A 16,136-nucleotide genomic window follows, 5' to 3' on the forward strand; every position below is an offset into this window, starting at 1 on the left:
TTTTCTTTTTTAAAAAAATATGAAAAGGTTTAAAAAATAGTCTGAAAAAACATAAAAAGAATTTGCACACTCGATAATTTTTTTAAAAAAGTTGCCGCCACGAGACCGGAAATTGGCCACTTCGTTTTATTTTGCTGCCTGCCAGTAATCCACACCCTTTTCAAAATCTACGGTTTCAAAAATTAATTTCAATTTCTCCCGTATCTCTTTTCCTAGGCTCCACGACACCTAACCCATTCCCTCGGTTTTTTCTTCTTCTTCTTTTTTTTTTTTTTAAAGAAAAAACAAGAAGGTGCAACGCGCCGTTTTGACGAAAAGGGTTTCCCCACCTTACTTCTCCCACCAGCCCGACACACACAGAGCACACTCTCTCTCTTCTCTGTGAGTTTTTCGCCGCCCCCCTCCACGCCTGCCGCGCCGACGCCGCCTCTCCTAACCGGTAAGTCTCCGTCTCCTCCGTGTCTCTCTTTCTTTCTCTCCGTCAGTCTCTTTCTCTCTCTCTCTCCCTCTCACGCTCTCTCTCTATATAACTCTGACTCGGCCCCCCTCTCTCGCTCTCCGTGATTAGGCTGCCCCACCTTGACGCCGCCGCCTAAGCGCAAGGTATTCCTTCACCTTCGCTCGGTCTCCATTTCAGTAAGCTCTCTCTCTCTCTCTCTCTCTCTCTCTCTCTCTCTCTCCCACAAACTCGGATTTGCCTTTGCTTTTCCACTGTCACAGAACACCTCTAACATCCCTCGTGGTGCCACCTAACACTGCCGACCATCGCACTAAACTCGGTATGATGCTCTCTCACTCTGCACTGTGTAATTTGTAGGAAAGTTGGATGGTGTTTGTGCTTGTGAATCAGTATATGGGTTACTTGATATGTGTGGTGAGTGGAGGTTGGTTTTCTGATGACATGTACAGAGGAAACGGTTTGTGACATGGTAAAAAGCCCAACAATCTACTAATTATTATAGCCTACCGAAATAGGGTGACTGATAAACTGGACATCTTGGGTTGGAAACTCTGCATTCACACTTTTGGGGGCCATTGGACTCGGAGATTTTCCCTTTGAAATTACTTAACTTGTCAAGAACTTGTGCACTCCTGACATTAGTTGAGACTTTGTTGCCGAATGCATTAGGTGCGGTTTGGATAGTGAGATGGTTTTAGATGAAAGTTAAATAAAATATTGTTATAAAATTATTTTTTAATATTATTATTGTTTTGAGATTTGAAAAAGTTGAATTGTTTATTATATTTTGTGTGGGAATTTAAGAAAATTGTGATAATGAGATGAGATGAAGTGAAATAATTTCACTATCCAAAAGGGGCGTGCTAAAAAACAACAAGTATGATACCCACGATTTTCTTTCACTTTTTTCACTTCACTGTTTTAATGAAATCCTAACCATTTGGACTCTTATCTATTCTCTCTCTCACAACCTCACTTCACTTCCGGCAACCAGCTCCAATTTCTGCCACCAGAGTCCCAGAGCCAGCTGGAAACCAGTTTCTCTGCATCTCACCACCCACTCTAGCCACAGTCTCCTACTCCACGTTAAGCAATTTCTCCCTCCCTCTCTTTGTGTGTTTAAGTACACCAGTGCACCTAAAACTGTCTATTTATTGCATTGACAAGCCACCAGAGGCCAGTTGTTCCACTGATTGTGCTTACTTGTAATTTGTTCTACTGAGTAATAATCTTCGATTTCCATTCACTGGTTTCATTTTGAATGTAAGAGAAAAATGGGCAGATTTAATTTTTGAGCAATTGTCTAGTATCCTGTCGAATGAATTTGATGTATTTTAAGTGCCAATCCTGGGAAAGAATCACTTTGGTACTTGGCATCCCATTGAATAGATCATTCCGTGTTGAAGTACATGTTTAGCATATTGCAGTACATATTTAGCATATTTCGTTTGACATGTGCCACCTGTGATTGCGCATGATATTGAATTGCGTGGATATGTTTGTTTGTGGGCAAAAATAGAAGGAAAGATGAACAAGGACAAGATATTCAAGCTGGCAAAGGGGTTCCGGGGCAGGGCCAAGAATTGCATAAGGATAGCCAGAGAGAGAGTAGAGAAGGCCTTGCAGTACTCCTACAGAGACCGTCGCAACAAGAAGCGCGACATGCGCTCCCTTTGGATCCAACGCATCAATGCCGGCACCCGCCAACATGGGGTATGTGTTTATTTCTTCTCATTTCTTGTTCATTTTTTGCTTTTTTTTTTTTTTGGTGAAATATGCACGAAGAAAAGTGGCTGTCTTTATAACTACTGCATTTTTTTGTATGCAAATTGCCATTTTGTTTTATCGGGTACCATTAGAATTGAGCTTCTGGATATGTTTGACTGATTTCATTCAACACAACAAAATATTTGAAATTTTGGTGCATAATGTGTTTAATGATTTAAGTATATTCCCCAACTGGGTAGTCATTTATACTCTCTACCCAGTTGCTTTCTCTTTGAAATTGGTCTGCGCCTCCTTACCCTGTTAAAAGAACTGGACTTATAAAAGAAGGGTAGTCCTGGACAGTCATTTATAGCACTACTTTGGGGGAGGAGGTGCTATCCAAGGTAGAGATGATAAAATAGGTTGGACTAATTGTTAGAGAAAGGCTGGGACCATATTTTCCATGATAGTTTTAAAACTCACATTCTTTATTTATTTATTTTTGGATAAGTAACAGATTATATTAATAAGAATAGCCATAGCCCAAGGACACATTGGGTATACAGGGTAACAGGAGTTTACACCTACACAGAGCGTATTCTTTATTTTTTTACTTTGATCATATATATTTTTCTTCCTTATATACCTATTACTAGACAGGTCTTTTTTTTTTTTTTTTGATAAATAAATAAATTATATTGATCAAAGAATGGCAAAGTCAGTACACAACTCTAATGCCCTAACTAGGTAGGCACATTAGAGACAAGAAAATCATGAGGGGCCATGCCATTAAAATCCACAGCAATAGCCCAACTACAAAGAGTTATAAAAAATAAAACTTTAAGCTCCTCCAACGATCACTCTTGGTCTTCAAAAGTCCGCTCATAGAATCCTAGCTGTATCACAATGCAAAAGGAGATGCTCAACCGACACTCCCCCTCCTCCAAAGAAGCAGTCCATTCAAAGAAAGAATATTACTAGATATGTACTTACTGAAATGCCTAAGCATACATATACATCATGGCAGATGTGAAGCCCAAATGGCAGTAATATCAAAATAGGCAACCTGGCTGGAATAGATGTCAGCTTAGTTCAAAATTTCCAAATTGTATGACCTTGGGAAGTTTAAGAACCCAAGAAGACACTGTCTATTAATTCCTGTTGTAATTACCATTATCTTGGTCTGAAGGATTTACATTAGGTTATGTGCTTTCTATTAAGTTTTCATTTACTACGTAGTGGTTTATCAATCAAAAGTTATGAAGTAATAGCTTCTAGTGCTTCTAGTGGGTGTTTGGTGTTTAGTGTCAGTTAGATGGTTCTAAAAGGAGCAGGCGGTTACATAGCTTTCTCTGTCCATTAAGTTAAAAGCTCAAGAATCTTAGTGTACATGCATGGCAATGTCTACAGACATGGCATATTGGTTTGATAGGTTTTGTATAAATACGATTCTCTTCTCTCTTGCTGACTTCTTCATGCGATACACATCAAGAGATGATTTACTATCTTGAGCTTGAGAAATATCATGCAACCCTATGGACTAGTTACTTCTTCAAATCAGAAACATTAAGGAGTTGGTTCTCCACTGTCAGGGGGAATGCATATCCTGCGCTTCTACCCTGGTGGAGTACTGCCCTGCTGTGAACCTATGGATAAACACTTAAATCATTTTTTTTTTAAAGTAAGAAATGAGGAATAGACAATGCTTTTAGTGGGTTGGGTTGCTTTATTGTGCATATTTCCAGGTTAGAAAGTGATGTTTTTGTTATCTCTGTTTTATCAGGTTAGCTACGGTAATTTCATGCATGGTCTGTTGAAGGAGAACATCCAACTGAACAGAAAAGTATTGTCAGAACTTTCTATGCACGAACCATACAGTTTCAAGGCCCTGGTAGACATCTCTAGCAATGCATTTCCGGGAAACAAGAATGTGGTGTTTCCTCCCAAGAAGGAGGGCATTTCGATTGTTGTGTAACTGGTAATTCCGAACACTGATCCTTCTCATGGCCTTTTAAAAAAGCTGAACGGTTGAAGTCGGTGACATTTTCGGCTTCTGGAGCTTCTTGTAATATTATATTACATTTTTCAAAATTCTTTTGGTTCTTTCTGTCCTCCTTTCTCCTATCTTCATGTAACATTCGCGCCATGTGTTTGGAAGAGCTCCAGATACAAGTAGCACTTAAAAAATTTTGAGAAATATTAGCTTGACTGTCTAATCAAAAGTTGTCTCATGTACCTACAAATTGTTCTTGTTGTGTGTGTGGTTGTGATCTTCCACAGGTGATCTCATCATTATGGTACTTTATCATTGGATCAAGAACTTAATGGATGGATTGCAAGTCTATTTCAATTGTTCAAAAGGAATACTAGATTCATAGGAAAGACCCGCGTGTGGAAGGGTTAGAAACTTAGAAAGCGTTCTCTATTCGGTCGAATAGAAAAAATTAAGAGGGTAATGAGTATTTTGTATTTCATATATGACTATACACAAAAGACTATAATTTCCACTACCTTTTAACTTAAGGGTATTTGTTTTCATCCTAAACAAGAATATTTGAGGCAAAAAATAAAACAATTAAAATCGAATACATAAATTACATATTTATTAAAACTATTTAGATTGATATAATATTCCTATTCAAGCTAATGAATTCATATTTTTCAGCTCTTTTAATTATTGTAAATGCTTAAATTGCTTTGTATGTATGCTTTAATTCTTTTTATAAATTCTGAAATACCTTATTTAAAGTTGTCAAGAATCGCTCCTTAAAAATATTGAAGAGAGGTTTCGGGAGTGAGATAAGATTAGAATTTTGTAAATAGTAATAAGATAGTTTGTAAATAGTAGTAAGATAGTTTGAGTTTGGTATTTTTTGAGCTTTGAGAAAAGAGAAAAAAATATTATAAAGTTAAATTATTGTAAGAATATAGTTTTATAATATTATTTTTATTTAGATATTTGAAAAATTGAAATTATTTTTTTATTTTTTATTTGAAAGTTTGAAAAAATTGTAATTATTAGTTTGACAAAATTGTATTTAAATTATGTTTGATAATAAGATGGGATGAGATGAAATGAGATTATATGAAAATTTTGTATTTCATCCCATGCCCCAAACTTGCCTGAATCTCTCGATTCAATCTGTCATTTCCCGATTTTGAATCCAATTCAGCTTGATTTTTATCATTTCACTTATAACCAAAATACCTCATGTTTTACACTAAAAGAATACTCACCACTTCAAGTTAAAATAGAAAGGATTTTCTTCCAGATGAAACAAGGACTCCAGGCAAGAACTTACAACAAGAATTAAGAATCCAAGATACAGATTACATGTTGAACTCTAGAGGTTTAAGTGGTGACATCTAGTGTCCTTACATTTGCCCCCCCAAAAAGATAATAATAATAATAATAAATAATGAACAAAGGTAAAAGGCTTCAAGGTAAACAAGGACATCTAGGGTCCATTTTATTTAGCAGTGCACGTTAGGCTTACAAGTTGGAAGTCTAGGAGTAGGAGGTTTCCTGTGGTGACCGACATCTAGAGTCATTGTACACCCTAAAACTTGAATTATTCAGTCTTTTAGCGCAGTGCTTTACATTCAATACCTGAAACAATGAGATTTACAACGGAAAAAGCATCAGCATCTTCACACTACTCTCACCAAAACAACAACAGAAAACACAAAACTGACTACCATCGAAAAGAAGCACTCAGAAGGGAACATATCACACAGGAACCCTATTGGCTTCGTAAAATCTGAGACCTTTCATTTAAATACCGGCAAACCTTTTGTTCTAACAATATATAATATTGGTCCTCAAAAAGAGTAGTAAACCAAGTTTGTAATCACATACGGTACAGCAAGCCTGGAAAAAGCTCCCAGCATTGACATGTCCTCCTAATTGGTATGAGTAGGAGAGACAGCTGCTGTAATAGAATCTTCAAGTTTGACTCTGGCACCCATTGAGCCATCTGAGGCAGAACTAGCTCTTTCCCCAAGAGTTGTTACCTCTTTGCTACCCTCATCCATGCAAACGACTTGAGCAAAACTCTTTGACATCTGCTTGATGAAATCACCTGATAGTGTAACGGCATTTCTGTGTTCACTGTCTCCAACTACTCCAACAGCCATCAGACCCGTTTGTTGTCGAGCTTTCCTTTCTTTCATGGCTTTCTGCCTCTCTTCATAAAAATCAAAATCATCTAGAATGGACATATCCGTTTCATAATTCTTGAAAATGTTCAACATCTCAATACCCTGCTCCAACTTCACCTGCAATATATTTCATTTCAAACAGAGGTGCAGAAACAGAGCTTAAAAATAAGAAACTTTAAATCCAAATTGAAGTATATGAACAGAACTGTATGTACCATAATGGACGTCATCCAGAATGAAGAAGACAAGATTGAGATCTTATGACAAGTAGGAAAGACAGAAAAAAAGAAGAAAGAAATCTTGGAATCATCTGCAATCAAGGACAAGGAATGGGATTCCAGAGGACGGGACAATCACAGAGAGATTGCATATTGGTTTTTCTTAAATTATTTTTTGGAGAAAGATATGTTTCAGAGTTTTAGCTAATTCAATTTTTTGGAGAAAGATACGTTCAGATGAGAACCAAAATTTTTCTTCTTCTTCCCCCCCACCCTTTTTTTTTTTCCAACAAGCGAAAACCAATTAATTTTCCAAGAAGAAACAGCCAAACTATGGTTCAAAAGACAACGGCTAATGGGTAACGATTTTTGTCCAACTGAAGAAAAAATTTGGCAATGCCTTCTGGTTTTTTGGGTTGTTTCCAATTGGAAAGTTACACATTACTTAATGGGTCTTGAGCCCACAACCACATCCTCCACCCTGTTATTACGAGGGTAGTGGGGGTGCCATTTGAGCTAGATCTCATTGATGCATTTTTAAAAACCAGTCAAAGAACTGAAGAATGGGTTCCTAAATTGGCAAGCATAAAAAGAGTTCTGTAACATTCTTACCTCCTGTGTGTCCCGACTGTTAGTTACAGGCTTGTTGTCATTATTTTCAAGTACAATGTGACGGAACTGACTGTTTGGGACATCTTTGATTATATGCCACTTCACAGGAAATTGCCCACTCCATTTATCTTGCTGCCAGTAATCCACACTCTTGTCAAAATCAACAGGTCCAAACATTTCAGCCACCCCACAAAACTGAGCACTGGCATTCACCTGCAAGGAACAGCAACAATTCTGTGAGCAGGGCAAAATAAAATTTGGGGGGGGAGGGGGGGCGCTGGGGTGTTAAAAAAGAACCTGAATATACAAAAATGATATAGTGGGAAAGACTAAATTTCTTAAGGGCTAGACGATAGTATCATGGTCAAGGCATATCCAAAATCCTGCCAGAGCTTAGTATCAGGCTAGAGCTTGGTAGAAAGCATTTCCAAACAAATCCAACGAATATCATGAGAACTATAGTCCAGCACTTGCCATTGTAACAACCAGTAGCATATCTTTCAGAAAGTTCATAAACAGTTGAGCAAATGTCTACAACAAGAATAACACTTTTTCTTCTTTTTTATTTTTATTATTATTATTTTTTTATCTATATATAAATGGTGCAGGTCAAGGGTAGGTTTAACCATAATAAAAAATATTTACACATGAAAGTCAACATGCTAGAGAAAGGTGAACCAAATAGCTACCATCACTTTTCTGGCAAAAGTATTCCTTAAAACTAACATCAAATGTGATGCTTGAACTGAGATCCTTCCTATACAATAAGTTCCAGGGCACATCAACAAGACATGAGCCACTGAGACTAAGCACGCTAAAAGCTCAGTTCAAGGGTATTACTTTCTTGAATAAAATAAATCTTAAGTTATATGTAACCCTAATTCATGCCACCGCCTTAAAAAATCACCTAATGATAGTCATCATCATGGTTTAACTGGTTCTTCATCCGCCCAAGTTGACAGTAATAATTCAAGATAAATATTATCATAAAGTATACAGATCAAGTTATATTCTTGTCCCATTGAACTCTAATTCATGCCACTGCCTTAAAATCACCTAATGATAGTCCTCATCATGGTTTAACTGGTTCTTCATCAGCCCAAGTTGACAGTAATAATTCAAGATAAATATTATCATAAACTATACAGATCAAGTCATGTTCTTGTCCCTATGAACTCAATGAACAGATGTTTACCGAAAAGAATAGAAAGATTGGGCAAGTATCTTGCTTCTCCTGAGCTTCACGATAAGCAGCATCTAATTTTCTATTCCCATTTGGTGTGCTGGCCCAGACACCATATTTGATACTCTTATGAACATTATCCTCACTGTAAGATTTTATGATGAAGAACTTAGCATCATTGTACTCTGTGACAAAATCTGGTCGGTTGAGTGAATCATCATGGATCTTGGCAGTAGAAGTGCTACGTTTATTATTTTCAACAGAAGGATTATTGTCAGCTATGGTTTGACTCTTTGGCTTTGAGGCTCTTGGTCCTCTGTTCTGCTCACTGAGGATGTCAGGAGTACCATTACAACTGCACAGAGAACCACTTTCCCTGAGGTGTCTCTTGTTATTCTCCAGTGAAAACCAACTCCGACCATTTGCTCCCAAACTGGAAATGGATGCACTTCCAAAGCTTGACCCCTGATTGAAACCACTAGGCAGATAGCCTCGGTTATAGGGGTTCAAACCAGATCCAAACCCATACAATGGTTTTTGCTGTTGAGAAGCCTGTACGAAATCACATATCATTGTCACTTTAGATTCAGCATGATTTCACCAGGTTCAGATACCAGCATAAATAAATTCATATTTACAAAGGTAGACAGTAATCCCATGGTAGTACATTCATAGAAGATTGGAAAACATTTTCTGTCACGAACAAAACACAAGCAATAATGGCAAACCAAGGGTATTAATAAAGCTCCCATGTTAATGAACATCCAACTACAAAGCTTCAAGTTAGCACTTATTCTTCAGACCCACTTAGATAACTTTAAAATTTCAGTTTGAATCCTATCAAATTCCATTAGTCACATATCATTTGAGAATGGAGAATAGCTTATTGCACGTGCCTGGTTTTCCATTTACAAGGGAAAAATAAATAAATATGTAAGAATATGAACAGAAGCATATTACTTGGGATTTTGTGAGTAATTCAAAAGCTTCCCCAGTAAATGGACATATTCAACTCATTGTTTTTATTCTTTTTACATTTATTTTCCCTTTTTTCCCAGATGTTCCATCATTATTTGTAAAAAGACTGACTGCTATGGAAACTCTTGAGAAGAAAGCAGCAACTGTACTCCCTTGACAAAATTAACACATATTTTCAGGTTTCAGACCAACTCATTACACACTTCAAGCTAAATCAATACTTTGCAACTCCAATCATCTGATAAGAGAAATCCAACTGCTTACGGGTGTCAGGTTGCATCACACACAACAATTAAATCACATTATAATTAGCATAAACTATTATTTCTCTTTTAATATTTTTAGTCATGAACCCCAAGGGGTTCGCCCATGTGATGAAGGCCTTGGTCTTGGGGGATCACTCCCCTCAAGGTCCAAGGTTTTACACCTCATGGGTGCAAACAATCCTTTAGGGCCACACCCCCTGGTGAAAAACCAATGATTTAACCAGTTCCGTGTAGAGAAACTTACGAGGGTGTGGTGCACAGGACCGGGATTTACTATGTAGGGGCAGGTCCGAAGGGCCTTGCTTGGAGTCGGAGAGGTTCCCCAACATCAAAAAATAAAAATAAAAATAAAAAATTTAGTCATGATACTCTCACTTATCAAAAAACTGTTTTGAGTGGTAATACTTATAAAAAATATATATTTTTTGAGTCATAATGACCCACACCTAGGATTTATCCCCAACGCTGTTGGCACTTCAATTTTGAAATATAAGGACAACAGAAAATAATCCATATCCTACAGTTTAGCAAACTATAAATTTTAAATTTTAACAGCTTTTTAGAATATCATAGTCATCCTAATAGAATATGAATTTAGAAACAATTGTATGTTCCTATTATTCTATCTTCTTCTTCTTCTTTTTTTTTGGTGTTGGGGGGGGGGGGGGGGGGGGGGGGGGGGGGGGGGGTTTGGAGGGAGGGTAAGTAAATGTTTCTGTTAGTCTTATGCACCATAGACAGCCAGAAAAATAAGGTAACTGAGTTGTCTACGGGCTTTGCCAATTCTTTAGCATGGACTCTGAACTACAGACTTGCTTCACAGAAAAAAGAAAAATCAATATTTTGATGCAATGCACATGTACCTAGAATAATATCTAAATTTTTGCATTCTCCTTGCTTTAATTAGAGATAACGGCCAAAAGGTCTTGCTAAATTGTCAACAACGAAAATGTCAAATAAAATGAGATTTTTAAAGCAATCCCCACAAATAGATAAGTATGCATATGTAGTAGGAGAACAAACCATTCCAACATTCTGTCCAAATGACCCAAGTGTGCCAACAGGCTGTGGAGATACAGCTGGTGAGAAAGGCATAAAAGACCTCTGCCTGTCTGAAGGTTTAGACCAATCTGACCATATTCCTCCAGATCTTACTCCTTCAATTCCTTGCAGAGAATCGTGAAAACCTAGGCCACCAGGAAAACTGCCTCTGCTGAAGGATCCCACAGGTGGAAAACCAGGCCTTTGTCCAAAAAGCATGCCATCACCTTGTTGGTCAACAGTGAGCTCTGGCTGTGAAACCGGTGTTGGTGAAGTAAGATATGGCATGCTAGGTGGGACTAACTGCTGGTAATAAGGTGGCCCAGAGAATGGGAACTGCTGGGGGGAGTACAACTGTGCATCTCCACCTACAGAAGGCAACGGTGTTGTGACTGGGGAATATGGTCCATATGGCATTTGCGGGTTGTATCCATATCCAGAGTGGAACAGCAGAGATGGGTTGTCATTATAGACACCCTAATTAATTGAAAAGAAAATAAGAAACAATACAATAAGTTTAAGAAAGACCAATTTCCAGGAGATTCGATTTCCATGAGGAGAGAGAACAAAATACTTACAGGAGATCCGATTTCCATTCCCTCAGCATTGACATATGGAGGATATTCATCCCATTCACCACTTGCATTGTCATAACCTGAGGTTCCATAACAGATAAGAAAATGGCACTTTCTTTCTATACATCTGATGATAGCATAACTATGGAGTTGCAGTAATACATTGCCAATAATGGCTTTAAATATAACATCATAACCAAAAATAAAAGCTTAAAGCATGATCCTATTTATTGGGCAACAATTCTCATTGGATACTCTCTCAAAAAGCAAACAAAGTAATAATACTCAGCTCCTTAGAATTATAAATTTTCCCCAATTTAAATGCAACTGATGATCACGGTCACTCCATAGTTATGACTACGGGCACGTCTAAGAAAAAGAAAAAGAATCATCTCCTGAAAATAGTTTTCATCTTCTATCCATTTGCATCGGTTTTTATTATCTGAAAAGCACAAAAACCAAAATAACTTTAACAAAAACCTTAAAAAAAACAAAACAAACCTTCCTAAAAATTTGCAACAATTTTCTCAACCTGAACATAGCTTTTATGGCCCCATTCACTTTCATGAAACCTCACAAAAACCTCTCTAAAACCTTTCACAAAGATTTGAAATATTTTCAAGAAAATCTTCAATTCAAGCATGCCCTAACTCAAATTTAAAAACACAATCTGATTGCCAAGCAAAACTTCTGAACCCAAAGTGTACAGACCTAACAACTGGTTTTCTGTATTCAGTTATTCAAGTTAATCTCTGCAAGTGTCATCAAAATTCAGAATTACTAGAAGTAAAAGCACACTACAGGTTTGATTTACCACACCTACACCTGTACGGACATCTGGATCCATTAGGATTTAGTATCTTAAGACATGATTGTATTCTGTATGTAAGGAAAACGAAGGAAGCCATATCTTTATTTTCTTCTTCCAACTTAAATCACGATCTAAATCATGAGTCAAAATAAGATGTGAATACAGCATATTAACTGTTAACCAAACCAAGCAACAAAAGAGCTTCCAAACATTGTCCTAAGTTTGTAGAAAATCATTCATTTCTTCAAAAAATATATGCATGCATACCTTACTACAGAAACCCAAAAAAAAAAAAAAGAAAAAAAAAAGAAAAGGATTACCATTGGACTACTATGCATGCAAATGGAAAATTTTGTTATTAATAAAGCTGCAAAACCATAATCAGAAAGGGGATCAGCAAAAAGTGATAAATTTTCACACTGCATTCAGAAAAAGTCTAACTCCAGAGGAATGGAAAGTAACCTCGATAGTAGAAGGGCTGGGCCTGAGGAGCATAGATGTTAGGTGGGTAAACAGAGCGATCTCCACTTGAAGCAAATGAACCTGTTAGACCTGCAGCATCCCTTTGATGGACTATTGTGGCAGCATCCTGAGAACTGTTAGGAGCAACCGCAATCTCATTCTTTATTGGATGAGGCTGGAAACACATACAAAGATGAAAAATACCACTAAAAATATTTACTTCAAAGTTATTTGATAGAAAGAGCAACAAAATGGAAGATAGTGAAGTGATTGACAACTACCTGTTCATTATTGTTATCTGGTTGAGAAGGTTTCTCTTCTGCATCCATGATTAGTAAGCTCAGTGACATAGTAGAGTCTTAAAAACACAGGAAGTACAAATTATTGACAACCCAAAGCTAAATTTGGGCATAGGAAAACTTGACGCTATAAACATGTGAGCACAAATCCACGCGTGCACACCTATGCATGCATGATAAATGAAGAACGTGAATAGTTTTAAAGTAAAAAGTATTCATCATAGAACTATAGTTTTGCTATTAATTACAACAAAGAATAAAGATGAAAGAGGAGAGCCTCTATAAAGCACGAAAAAAGGTAGAAGCTTATTTAAAATAAATTGATAAAGCAGAAATGCAGATTCAAAGGATCCAAACATCAAAAAAGTAATTGAATTCTTCTCTTTCTTTATTTTTTTTCCAATTATTTATTTTTTATCCTTCACTTTGCCACTTCTTATTCTTGGGAAATGAGAACCTTTGCTATACTTAACATGTTCTCCAAGGAATAATAAACTAGCCTTTGGAGATTTATTTGATTTGAAACTACATAAAATTATTGCATCTATTCAATGGATACATTGCTGGACGAAAAATCCACAAACTGGATCTTGAACTTGCATCTTAAAAATTTTGTAAATTGTATGGCCATGTGAAAGGAACTAGATGATTAAAGCTCTTCTGATCATGGGGTGTATTGGGTAATTACAAAAACCACAGAAGCTGTACATTCTTGATTCATCTCTCTTTATAATGAAAATCTTAATTACATAAAAGATACACACAACATTAACACAACTTACAAGGATGCCTTATATGCATGCTTTAAGATTTCAAAACAACGGGGAAAAAATTAATGCAGCACAATGACGGTGAAAGCATTCCAACAAATCTATAAATAACCCATGTATTATTGGTTATTACATCACTATTTTGACCCATATACTTCTGGATCATACAACTATCATTATAGAAGTTTCAAAATCAAACCCAGTTGATACTCTGTATTAGGGAACACATCACCATGTCTACAACAGTTGATACCCATAACTCCTTTTATGAGCATACAATTCAACAACCATAATGCACCAAAGCAAACATGATCAACCATGGCAAAATCTTAGAAAGTGTCTCCACAACTTGTCCAATATCCCATAATCACAACCACTCCAGTCGCATGCCCCACTTCGTCCATCTCATACAGATTCAATAAATAAAAAAAACCAATTAGATCCCCTTCCCCCTCTCCAGTAAAATCAGCAAATGATGACAGCAATCACAAATATAATTAGCATGGTAAATGAAGCTGTAGGCGAGCTGTAGGACTAGAATTATTTTTCTATTCCAAATCACAACGTTTCATCTCTTGGAATTTCACATTCACATAGTAACTTCAAGGTGTACACCTGAGATACCAATCTCATGCTCCACCATTTGCATCCACTAAAATAATTATAATGAACATATGCCGTCAACCTATAAAAAATCAGTATGAACTCTGCTAAGGAAATAGAAAAAGGTTTCATTGAATTATCGCCATACTAGCACCAATATTAGCAGAGTTAAACGTAACAGTCCAGTGTCGGAATAATCTTTACCTACTGTAAATAGCAATTTTCAAACCAAAGTAATTCCAACAAAGAATTCGAATAAATTGAAAAGATGGGGCGGCGGGGGAGAGAGAGGAGCAGGAAGAGGAGAAGTTCAGATATGATCGGAAACATCAAAAACATCAATATAGAGTACGCCTTAACCCATCAAAAACAACTTACACCATACAGATCCCAGATCCCAACATAGAGTAAGCCTTAACCACCCGGAAACATCAATAAAAAATTTGCAGAAACAACACCGCCCCCCCCCCCCCCCCCCCCCCCCCCCCCCCCCCCGGCGCCCCAAAAAAAAAAAAAAAAACATCGAAAAGACAAAACCCAAAGTGAAACATCCCATTAAACAACCCAGCAAGCAAGAACAAACTTATCCCATATTCCCCAATCACTAACTTTTCCAGAGCAATCCAGTTAGATAAAACAAAACATACTCATTGACGTCGTAGTAGATTCGTAATAAAAGATTAAAACAAAGTAGTTGCACCCATCAAAGCAAGACACCCCGAAAGACGAAGAACAATAACAATAACGACACCAAGTAGAAAAACCATTGAAATAATATAGAGATTAAATAGAAGAACAGGGAAGAAATTGAAGAGGTACCAGGGGTACGATCTGGACTTGCCGCCATGAAACTACGAAAAAAGGCAAGGATCTTCAAAACCAGCACAAGAATCTAATCACAAGACACACAAAGGGACAGATACAATAATATCTATGTCTATCCCTTGGCAGCAATGATGGCATATGTACATCGAGGTATCATATATAAATACATATATATATATATATATATATATTGCAAAAGCAAGATGAGCTTTCTGGGTTTCTGATTTAGTTTAATTCTTTTATCTCATTTTTATTTATTATATTCTAAATTAACTAATTATTTTTTTATAATTGAAAAACTAATTCATAATTTTTAGATCAACTCTTATGTTATTTAAGATTAAAAAAAAAACTTAATAAAATAATATCTTATCAGTATCATAAATAAAAACAAATTATATTTTCAAATCGATATGAGGAGTACACGTACTAAAATACTTACGTGTTATAATTTAATTTAAAAGATAAATTTTAAAATTTGAATATTATAAATAAAATCTTATTATTTATGTGATGTGAGTTGTGTACTCTACAAGAATAAAATAACTCTAAAATAAATAGGTTCACTTGGAGTTTAATGGTATGAACTCCTAATATATTATTATAAAATTGTAAATATTTTTTGACAAATTAAAAAAGAGAAATATTTTAGGTACAAAGAAATTTTATAAAAGTAAATTTACAAACTAACTTGATTCGATGTGGTATGTTAGATTGTAATTTTATTTTTATTATAAAATTATATAGCATATTATACGAAGTTATATGAAATAATGTCAGTTTGTAAATTTATTTTTATAAAACCTCTTTATAACTATAATATTTTTTATTAAAAAATTAATAAGATGAAACTACTATAAATATATATATATATATATTATCTTTTTTGGCAAATTCTAGTTTAGTATTTTCCCAAAAGAGGCACTAAATTGTTTTTTTGTTTGTTTGGTAATAAATAATGTTAGCATTAAAAGTGATTGTTTTGTTTTGTGGGCTCATTTGTGCTACTCATTGCACTACTTTATTAATATCAACAAGTCTTATTTAATTTTTTTGCTTTTAGATCTTTGATGCGAGACTTATTTAACCCGAGCAAACTGTTAATATGACTTTTAAATGTATTCACTTATATATATTTTTTTTAATTTTAATTTTTTAATAATTA

General features: G+C 35.8%; 2 protein-coding genes across 14 annotated transcripts; one reads left to right on the forward strand and one right to left on the reverse strand.

Moving 5' to 3' along the window:
- Positions 1 to 277: 277 nt before the first annotated feature.
- Positions 278 to 4,410, forward strand: LOC122313262 (50S ribosomal protein L20). Of its 9 annotated transcripts, none has more exons than XM_043128113.1 (5): positions 278 to 439; positions 569 to 779; positions 1,455 to 1,545; positions 1,980 to 2,173; positions 3,951 to 4,410. In XM_043128113.1, the coding sequence occupies exons 4-5, from the start codon at positions 1,988 to 1,990 to the stop codon at positions 4,140 to 4,142; spliced, it is 378 nt and encodes a 125-aa protein (XP_042984047.1). In that variant the 5' UTR covers positions 278 to 439; positions 569 to 779; positions 1,455 to 1,545; positions 1,980 to 1,987; the 3' UTR covers positions 4,143 to 4,410. The 9 variants fall into 9 exon arrangements, with proteins under 9 accessions (XP_042984047.1, XP_042984096.1, XP_042984080.1 ...); XM_043128162.1 differs by lacking the exon at positions 1,455 to 1,545 and having other exon boundaries at positions 569 to 636; positions 762 to 779; XM_043128146.1 differs by having other exon boundaries at positions 569 to 636.
- Positions 4,411 to 5,605: 1,195 nt separating this feature from the next.
- LOC122313299 (YTH domain-containing protein ECT4) lies at positions 5,606 to 15,125 on the reverse strand. Of its 5 annotated transcripts, XM_043128181.1 has the most exons (9): positions 14,966 to 15,124; positions 12,756 to 12,832; positions 12,475 to 12,649; positions 11,205 to 11,281; positions 10,609 to 11,103; positions 8,354 to 8,893; positions 7,159 to 7,371; positions 6,027 to 6,445; positions 5,606 to 5,777 (listed from the first exon to the last, which is right to left on the reverse strand). In XM_043128181.1, exons 1-8 carry the CDS (start codon positions 14,991 to 14,993, stop codon positions 6,071 to 6,073), a joined length of 1,980 nt encoding a protein of 659 aa, XP_042984115.1. In that variant the 5' UTR covers positions 14,994 to 15,124; the 3' UTR covers positions 5,606 to 5,777; positions 6,027 to 6,070. The 5 variants fall into 5 exon arrangements, with proteins under 5 accessions (XP_042984115.1, XP_042984131.1, XP_042984107.1 ...); XM_043128197.1 differs by having other exon boundaries at positions 5,606 to 6,445; positions 12,756 to 12,793; positions 14,966 to 15,125; XM_043128173.1 differs by having other exon boundaries at positions 5,606 to 6,445.
- Positions 15,126 to 16,136: the final 1,011 nt, after the last annotated feature.

Source organism: Carya illinoinensis, chromosome 1 (genome assembly GCF_018687715.1).
Source record: "Carya illinoinensis cultivar Pawnee chromosome 1, C.illinoinensisPawnee_v1, whole genome shotgun sequence".
NCBI lineage: Eukaryota > Viridiplantae > Streptophyta > Magnoliopsida > Fagales > Juglandaceae > Carya > Carya illinoinensis.

Bases quoted from the DNA above. Each gene is read 5' to 3' on its own strand.
- LOC122313262 (XM_043128113.1), top strand. From the start codon at position 1,988: ATGAACAAGGACAAGATATTCAAGCTGGCAAAGGGGTTCCGGGGCAGG. The intron at 2,174-3,950 runs GTATGTGTTTAT...CTGTTTTATCAG, and splicing joins CCGGCACCCGCCAACATGGG to GTTAGCTACGGTAATTTCAT.
- LOC122313299 (XM_043128181.1), bottom strand. From the start codon at position 14,993: ATGGCGGCAAGTCCAGATCGTACCCCTG. The intron at 12,650-12,755 runs GTAGTTGTCAAT...ATGTGTTTCCAG, and splicing joins CAGATAACAATAATGAACAG to CCTCATCCAATAAAGAATGA. The intron at 7,372-8,353 runs GTAAACATCTGT...TGTTCCTTGCAG, and splicing joins CAATCTTTCTATTCTTTTCG to GTGAATGCCAGTGCTCAGTT.